Source organism: Dipodomys ordii, unplaced genomic scaffold (genome assembly GCF_000151885.1).
Source record: "Dipodomys ordii isolate 6190 unplaced genomic scaffold, Dord_2.0 Scaffold91, whole genome shotgun sequence".
NCBI lineage: Eukaryota > Metazoa > Chordata > Mammalia > Rodentia > Heteromyidae > Dipodomys > Dipodomys ordii.
The window spans coordinates 2,888,317-2,897,796 of record NW_012267307.1 but is presented as its reverse complement, the minus strand read 5'-3'; the positions used below and the strand labels follow the sequence as shown (position 1 = coordinate 2,897,796).

General features: G+C 48.6%; 1 protein-coding gene across 1 annotated transcript in view; it reads right to left on the bottom strand.

Moving 5' to 3' along the window:
• Znf236 (zinc finger protein 236) overlaps positions 1 to 9,480 on the bottom strand; it is a 96,493-nt gene that overhangs the window by 24,724 nt on the left and 62,289 nt on the right. Inside the window, exons 16-21 of the mRNA XM_013026115.1 lie at positions 8,268 to 8,414; positions 7,984 to 8,134; positions 7,589 to 7,692; positions 6,524 to 6,675; positions 4,159 to 4,371; positions 2,004 to 2,286 (exon numbers count right to left, since the gene is read on the bottom strand). Coding sequence (XP_012881569.1) covers positions 2,004 to 2,286; positions 4,159 to 4,371; positions 6,524 to 6,675; positions 7,589 to 7,692; positions 7,984 to 8,134; positions 8,268 to 8,414 — 1,050 coding nt within the window. The remainder of the gene's footprint in view (positions 1 to 2,003; positions 2,287 to 4,158; positions 4,372 to 6,523; positions 6,676 to 7,588; positions 7,693 to 7,983; positions 8,135 to 8,267; positions 8,415 to 9,480) is intronic.

Genomic DNA, 9,480 nt, shown 5'->3' with positions numbered 1-9,480 from the left:
GGTCGTGGGGCCTGAACTCTGGGTCTGGGTGCTGTCCCTCAGCTCTTCAGCTCAAGGCTAGCGCTCTACCACTTGAGCCACAGCGCCACTTCCGGCTTTTCTCTTTTTGCTTATGTGGTGCTGAGGAATCGAACCCAGGGCCTCGAGCATGCAAGGCAAGCACTCTACCACTGAGCCACCTTCCCAGCCTGTCATTAGAAATTCCTACCACTCTGAAGTCAAAGAAAAAAACATAAACAAATCTAAGTAACAAAAAAGATAGATGTAAAATTAATAAAGACAGGCCTAATTTCCTTGAAAATTAAAGTGTCCTCCAAACCAGTAAGACAACCAGCTCCAGATAAACAAAGGCAGTGCAGCTCACAGTGTGAGGTGACAGCTTGCTCTTAACAACACAGCAGATAGCTAAGACACATGCACAGGCAGACGAGCGTGCTCGATTCAAAGAGCAGGCTGGCAGGGTTGCATGAGCGCAGTGCATGAGCGCAGGCCCGCTGGGGTGTGCCACGTGTGGCGGTGAGCCGTGAGCCCAGCCAGGAGCTGCTCAGAGGACACGCCCCAGTGCCTCATCTATATCACCATAAGCACTCCATGGCCACCAGCAGGCCTGGGACACAACGCTGGGGTATCCAGGCGGCAGAACACAGAGAGAAGTTTATAAATTCAACATCTGTAGGAAAGATGTGGAGGAGTCCCTGATAGGTAAAAATGAAGTGAACACCAGAATTGCAGAACTTCATGTCGGTGGACATGTACAGGCATTTCTGAAAACACATAGGAAACGGTCAGCCGTATTATCTCTTGGGAGCAGAACATCTTCCACCTTGCTTTATGATGTGTTGTATTATGACTCGTCCCAGACTGAGCCTGGACAGGACACAAAGCTGTGGCTACTGGCTGCTCACCAGCACAGGGCTGGCCGGCCATCTGTGCGGCTCAGAGCTGTCTCCACTCCGCCCTACTGTCATATGTGTCCAGCACAATTGTCCCATTTGTGCTCCCTGCAAACTCCCACCAGGAGAGAGCCCTCCCTGTTGGTTTTAACGGTCCTCTGCAGTTTAGCATCCTATTCTTTTATTAGCTGACTTCAGACCATACCACCAAGTTCCTGACTTCCTGTCCTGACCTGAGACATGCCACACCTTCCAGGCCTTCTCTGTCCACACCTTCTGCCTTGCTCCAGGCTCCCTGACTGCCCTTCCCTCGGAGTTGTGCCATCCAGAGCCCTCACACTCCCCCTGGAGCAGCCCCATTCAACACACTGCCCGTCTCCACCTCACAGAGCACGGGACACGGGGAAAGTTCCCCGTCTAGTTCTGGGGCAATCTGTCCATCATTAGTCGTCTTACGGTCATCACAGTCCTGTTATTAAGCTGCTGGGCTACAATCTCAGCTGCTGGAGGCAGGGCTAGATGGCAGAGTAGAAGCATGAGCCATTCTTACCTCATAAATCAAAGCAATCTGGTCTCAGATGAGACCAGATCTTAAGCCAAAAGAGAAGAAAATTAAAATTAACAAAGGAGCTGACAAGGAGCAAGAAAATTGTGTAAAAGAAAAAAAAGAGCTGCTAGCAGAACTAAGCATCCCCGAAAAGTATACGGAAACTTAGTATTAATTGTGTGCGAGAATGAATGGCTGAACTCAGCCTCTTCCCGTGGCCTGGACAGTGCTGAGCTCCTCCTTCTATCACCCAGATTCCCAACACCCTGCTCACCTCTGTGTCCTGATGCTCACGTGGACCAGTGGTCCTCTGAGCAGGGACCCTCATGTGTAGCACCTGTCTTCCTCAACACGTCAATCAGCTGTCACTTCCTTTACCACTACCACCATAAATACACGTAAGCAATCAGCAGAGAACACAGGCCTCTTCCTCCTCCTCCTCCTCATTGTTGCCAAGAATGAGCTTACTAGAGTTCCCACAGGCTCGCAGGTAACGTGTCTGCTGATGGGGGGCAGACACATTCGGTGTCTGGGCCCACCGGGGAGGACAGTGGCCCCCTCACCTCACCAGGTCGCTGGGCTTCTTGAAACTTTTGGGGCAGTATGTGCAACAGTTGGCATGCTTGGGCTCTGCTTCCAGCTCTGCCTGCTTGTCCTTCATCTCGCTAATGCGGTCCTTTTCTGCAGCGGACTGTACCAGCACCTTCTCTGACACCGTGGCACTCTCCTGGGGCCGAATCTTGGCCAGCTGGGCCGTCTCCTCCTCTGTGAACGTGATGACCTCAGGGCGAGGCTTTCTTGATGCACTTCTGTCAGAGTTCTCTTCTTCATCCTCCATACACGTGTCTACACAGCACACAGGAAAATAAGTCAGGATCCCCATAAAAGCTGAAGTTCTCACCTGCATCATCTTTTCTTAGAAGCTCATGAAAAGATGGGAGGGAAGGTGGGAAGGGGACAGTCTGTCACACAAGACAGAGTCAAGAGATTCAATATCCACTTGGTGCAAGTTCCAGAAGAAGAAAAAACAGTCCACCACAGTGCCATATTACACCGGTAAAGCCCGCGAAGTCACAGGAGCAGCTTACAGACAGTGCCCCTGCCAACACTGACGAAGAAATAGATTAACTCCTGGCACAGGCCTCAAGAGGAGAGGCAGGCCGTGATGGAGGCCTGCACAGAGCAGACAGAGGAAACCCCGACTGTCACAGAATCATCAGGAAGCAGGTCCCACCACAAAGCCAGACGTGCAGGACATGCCTGCGGTCCCAGATGCTCAAGAGGCAGAGGCAGGAGAACCAAAACCAGGACAGCCCGAGCAATATTAGCATGAGACCCCAGCTGAACAAACTGAAAGCAAAGGACTAGGCATGTGGGTGAAGTGAAAGAGCACAGAACATTTACCTCATTACATAAGGCCTAGAGCTCAATCCTTACAGTAAATCAATCATTCCTTCCATCCAGACTTTGGGTGTGGATATGGCTGGGACCAAACAGGAAACTTTTCTCCTGTGGCCAAGAGTGCCAATGAGGAAGGTGATTTATAAATGTGTATGTGGCAGCATGAGGAGCCCTCTGGAATCACAGCTTTGTGAACCCGCGAACACATGACTGCACATACATGTGATTCCTGCTGCTTCTCTCTCCAAACCTCAGAGCTCTAGAAATAATGCCTGGGAGAGAAGCTGCTTTCCCCACCTCACGCAGCACTGACTAACCGGGAATCAAGGCACTACCAAACCCTGCCAGGCTGGAAGACACAGAGCACCCTCCAGGTAATTCTGAGCCACTGCCTGCCAGTGTCCTCGCTGGAGCCGTTGCCTCAGAACGGAGGAGCAGGCAGCAGCGCTCGCATTCCAGGGTAGCACACGAGGACCTGAGGCCTGCGACCTGAAGGTCAGGTGATGACAGAGACGGGGGAGGGGTCGTAGCAACCGAGGAGACAAGCAGGGGCCTCTGCAGAACACTGACTGTGCTGCCGCCAAGCCATAGCCCACGACACTGGCTGGACTAACCCAGGCACCACCATGCCCTGACAGCCCAGGGGAGACAGGGACCATGCACTCAGAGGTGTGAGGACGGCCCGGAAGGCAACAGTGAGCTGGTGTCTCTAGAGAAGAGACACAGTGAGCAGAGTCTCACACTGTGATATCCCCTGTGGAATCTGCAAAAAGGTAATTATCTGACAGGTACAAAAAGACCTATGCAAGAAAATCAACTCCCACCCCACATGGTCTGGAGTTGGGCAGATTCACTTGCTTAAACTGGATGGATTCATGAAATCAGCCCCTCAGGCTATACAACTACCGGAGAGATGGCCAAGAATAAGCACACATGGTCGGGGAGCAAAGAGCTAGCTCCGATTCCAGGAAAGAACAGATGTGGCTCTCCATACTTCACGGCCAGTCCAGGGTGTGTGCTGGGCTCCAGGCCTAGCCAGGCATAATCTGTGCTTCTGCAGCCTTTGTCCAATAAGCTCAATCACAAGGTGATTCAAAAGACCCCAACAGCACACCAGCACGCTGCCATTGCCAGACATCAACCCCTAACTGTGCACATAAGCAAGGCAGGGACAGTGCAGCCATGAAAAGACACAACTTTCTGTTCAGCCTCTCCGATGTCTTTCTCGGGGCATGTAAGATCCATTTTAAAGCTTAAAGATGACACAGCCAGATATGATTTGGACATTAGCCCATTTCTACATGGGTGTCTGAATACCTCCTGCCTCTGTCTCCGTGGTGGTGGCCGCAGCAGAGGGGACCGTTTGGTGTCTCTTCATGTGCTTCTTGCAGTGAACAGCAGTGCGGAATCCCTCTTCACAGAACGGGCACTTGTAAGGCTTCATGCTCATGTGTGTGGCCATGTGCCTGGTGAGGCTGCCATTGGTGGTAAACGAGGCACTGCAGATGCTGCAGCTGAACGCCTTTACTCCTGTACAACAGCCAAGACAGAGTGTCAAGAAAAACTGCAAGCACTCAAAAGCAAGTACTCGTTCAAGAGCTCCCAAAGGACAGCTCACTCACTGTGCTGTGTGATTTTTAGGGAAAGAGTTGGTTTAAGAACACAGGACAGAGTACATCTTACTATATTCTTTCTCGTTTTCTTTGGTGGTGCTAAGATTTGAACTCAGGACCATGTGCGTGCTAGCCATTTGACCCAATCCCCAGCCCTCGTGTGTATAGTTACTTTCCGGATAGGACTTTGCTATTTGCCCAGGGCCTTATAATATGCCTTAGCCCTCAGTCCTCCAGCTTCCACCTTCCAAGTGGTTAGGATTCAGAAACTAGGATTTCAACCACATGCAATCCTGCCTGGCTTGAGATAGGCTGTCACTGACATTTTGCCTTGGTTGGCCTGTGATCTTCCTATCTCTACTTGCCATGTCGCTGAGAATACACATTCTCTACCGAAACGAACAGCCTCCAGGAAGAGGCTGCACACAACAAACTAAGTTGTCTCTGTCTTTGGTCATTCACAGCTACCAACAAAAGTTGGTAGATTTGGCCCCAGGAGTGTTTTTCTAAACCTCATCTTGTATCACTGCCTCATCAGGTAACGTAGATTAAGTTGGACCCCAGAAAGTCTGGAAGCCCTGTCCCCAGCCTCATTTCAGATCAAGCACCTGGCCCTGTCGTCTATCCACAGCTCATCAGTCACAAACAGTCCCACAGTGCCTCCAGCACATCACCAATCTCCCAGTCATCCTTCTAACAGCCTTACGTAGCCCCCCAGTCACCTGCAGGAGGGCCAGGCCCTAAGACTTCTCCCTCGGTTTGTCTATACATATCCTTTCAAAAACACCTGATGTCAGCATGTATATTTTCAGTACGTTAAATACGTACACTAAATTAAACAGCTAACTACATTACACTGACAATATATTTAATTACAAGTCATGGAAACCATCTGTCAAACATCCAATAACCAATGTATATTTAAAACAAAAAAACCTTACCAACTCCATAACATGGAGACAAATAACGTAATATAAAGATGGCCACAGGATTAGTAGACATTTTTCTTTCTTTTTTCTTTTTTCCAGTCCTGAGGCTTGAACTTAGGGCCTGGGCCTGGTCCCTGAGCTTCTTTTGCTTAAGGCTAGCACTTGAGCCACAGAGCCCTCTGGCTTTTTCTGTGTACGTGGTACTGAGGAATGGACCTCAGGGCTTCATGCATGTGAGAGTGCTTCAAGCACTCTACCTCTAAGCCACATTCCCAGTCGCTAGTCATTTTTCACTAAGCACATGGAAAGTTCAAAATAATTAGCCATGCCTGTAATCCTAGCTATTTAGGGGGCTGTGATCTGAGGATTGTAGTTCAAAGCCAGCCTGGGCAGGAAAGTCTCTGTGTGACTCTTATCTCAAATTAACCATCAGAAAAAAAAAATGGAAGTGGAGCTGTGGCTCAAGTAGCTGAGCACTAAGCCCTGAGCAAAATCTCAGGGATAGCACCCAGGCCCAAGTTCGAGCCCCAGGACAGGCACCAAAAAAAAAAAAGTCATTAGCACTAAAGATATGCAAATAATATCTATATTGAGTCATTAACTCTCTGAAGACAGTCCATCTTGTTATGTCTGAATAAGATAGGCAGTGACAAGCAAAGATGTGGAGAAACAGAACCTAATACATTTGCTGGTGAACAGGTAACAGTGTAGCTGCTGTGGAAAAGTTTGATAAACTAAAACATTTATGCACACAAAAGAATGACATGGGAAATAAAAAGGAATGCAGTGCTGATACAGGCCACTATTCAGACAAATTTAAAATATACTGTATGCCTGAAAGACAACAGCCACCAAAGACCACTTTCAGTATGAGCCTATTCACAGGCCATGTCTAAAACAGACCAATTTACTAGGCGGTGGTAGACCATGGTTTCCTGGGGACATTTAAGGAATGTGGGGAGTGACTGTTAATGGTTATAGAATACGTTTTGGGTATGATTTTTTTTTAAGTCCTAAAATTATAGTGCTGGTGATTGCGTAACTCTAACCATCATAAAACCCACTGAATTACACACTATTAGAGGATTGGTGGTACAGGGGCTCCATATAAAAGACAAAAAGGCATAAGGAGACCGTTACCAGTGTGAGTCTTCTCATGGGACTTGAGGACACCAGATGACACAAAGCCGCGCCCACAGAGCTTGCACTTGTAGGGCTTCTCCCCAGTGTGCGACCGCACGTGCTGCTTCAAGTGGCTAGATTTCTTGAAGCCTTTATTGCAATAGTCACACCTAAAATTCAAACACACAGAGTTCCAATCATGCTCACTCTGCACAGAACATCATCACACACAAGAGTTCCCATCGTGCCCACTCTGCTCAGAGCACAATCACTAACACACACAGTTCCAATACTGACCTCCCATCACTAATGCATAGAGTTCCAATAGTGCCCACTCTGCACAGAGCATGATCACTAACACACAGAGTTCCGATAGCGCCAACTCTGCACAGAGCATGAACACTGCCACACAGAGTTCCAATCATGCCCATTCTGCACAGAAAATGATCACTAACAGAGTTCCAATAGTGCCCACACTGCTCAGAGCGAGATCACTAACACAGAGTTCCAATTGTGCCCATTCTGCACAGAGCATGACCACTAACACACAGAGTTCCAATAGTGCACACTCTGTTCAGCACGTGACCACTAAAGCGTATGAGTTCTAATCGTGCCAGCTCTGCACAGAGGGCAATCACTAGCATAATACATGAGAATAGAGGACAGAAATCTAGCTTTAGCCATCTCACGTAGCAAATGGACAGACAGAAATCACACTGTCCCACACTTAAGACAATGGAAATATGCAGCAGAAAAACATGGCAATGAGTATTTGCTGAACCAAATTTGATTCAAGCAAAACTTGATTTGCTAAATCAAGTTCTGCTCAGGTTACCTGTAGTTTTAAATGTATTTTATTATTTCCAAATTAGTAAGTGCTATAATAACTCCTCAGCAGATAAAGTATCTGATGACTTCTAATTATGTACTTATAAGCTTTCTCTAACCCTAAAAGGCACATCCTGGAACCTTCATTAAGCAGGGGTGACAATGAACTCTCTTAGAGAGCCTGGGAAAATGGAGTTGCACAGCCCTGTGTGCAATCAGCACTCAGCAGAAGAGCCAGGTCTGGCTGGCAGCTACCTGTACGTGCGCCTGCTCTGGTCCTCACTGTCCTCTAGGAACTGAGGACGCTGGGGCTGTAAGTCCAGCTCTTCTTGGGATGACTCCGGAAGCAAAGGAGTTGTCTAAAACAGACATAGAAAGGAAAAGCATATGAATACCTTATAAACAAACACAAAATGACACAACTAAGAGCTAAGGATAAAAATGCTTAAGAGAAACTGTAAGTAGTCTATTGCAATCATTTGTGCCAGAACATGATGAACCTTTAACACAGATCTGAGAAGTAAATTCATTTTCTACTAATCTAATACAAACTCTTTTCTCAAGGCTTAAAAAACTGACTCACACTAGTTGTTAATTTGGGACTTAAATGGGCGCCTAGAGGCCCAGGTGCCGAAGGTGAGGACACCAACCTGTGTCCTGGCTGCAGGTGGCGTGGAGAAAGCCAGGTCACTGGAGGGGTAGCCCTGGCAGGGCATCTTGTTCCACCACATACTCCTCACCATAATGTCTGCCTCGCCATGGACCAGAAGCAACAGAGCCCACAGGAAATGGACTGAAACTCTGGAAAGGAGGCACCAAGGCGAAGCTGTCCTCTCGCTTTAACTTGCTCATCTCAGGCATTCCAGCACAGCAAAAGTGCACTCAGGCTCCAAGCTGATAGAAATCCTGTTCTGAAGGGAGGGGTGCCACATACAGAGCAGTCACCTTGACTCCCCTCACTGTGCTGAAGACAGCCCGGACAATGTCTTCTGACCCCGAGGAATACATCCTGCTCACAATGCTCACGGTCTGTGCAGAGCCGAGGCAGGCTGCAAAGAGTAGAGATCTGCCTACCGAACATCTGCGAAAAAACATCCCACTCCTAATCTGTTCACGTTACTGCCACAAACATTCTACAGGTCACCCACTGGTGGAGAAAGGTAGTTACTAGGCAGCACACTCTCCACACCACTCAGCACCACTGTCAAGTGTGTGGCTTCCAGCTAGAGAAACTGCTGACACATTCACGCCTGCCACTGACAAAGCTACCAACAGGTTTTAAAGAGATTAACTGTTAATTGGTCTATCGTTTTCATTTCCAAGAAAAGGAAAGAAAAATCAAATACTTCGGTGTACTGAGTTGTTTTAAATAATGAAATAAGTGTTTATAATGTATCAACATTAATTTTATTTTCCTTCTCTTATACAACTTCCTTCTCTTCCAACTTCCTGGCTTCTGGCCAAAAAGGAAAGGCCACATCATCCTGAGGACACCTAAGCAGCCTTAAGATGTTCTAAGAAAAGAGCAGGGTCTGTAGTCTGAGTCAAGGTTGTCCCAGGGGACATGGGGTCCCAAATCACCTCCTCGGTGCTCACTGGTGTAGGGTGGACTCAGGGCTGGAGCCAGGCTCTGCCCATTCACTAGTAGGGGGCCTGGGGGTGGTGGTGGCCACAGGTCAGACTGTGCTGCAGACAGCAGGCCAGCCTAGCCACTCAAACGCTCCTGCTCCGGAATCCAACCTGGGCTCTAATCCCAATCCCCGTCTCTCACCAGCCCTGTCCCTGGGATCACATTTTCCTCTCTAGGACTGTTCTTGCTGAAGCCCACCCCCACTTGTGTGCCTTTGGAGTGGCTGGCAAGCAATCTCCTCCCTGGGCTTATGGTTAGGCAGGTTTTGAAAGTTTTGCAGAGTCTAAGCTGAGTACCCACTCAGTAATACCCGTCTCCACTTCTAGGTTAATGCAGGGTCTGCTGGGCTCCCCCATGCCCCAGGGTTCAGTCCCACTACAGGCCTGAGTAAAAACTACAACAAGCTGCTCCAAAAAGAAGAGAGGAGAAGAGAAAAGGAGAGGAGGGGAGGAGGAGGGGAGAGGAGGGGAGGGGAGAAGAGAGGAGGAAGGGAGAGGAGAAAGGAGAGAGAGAAAAC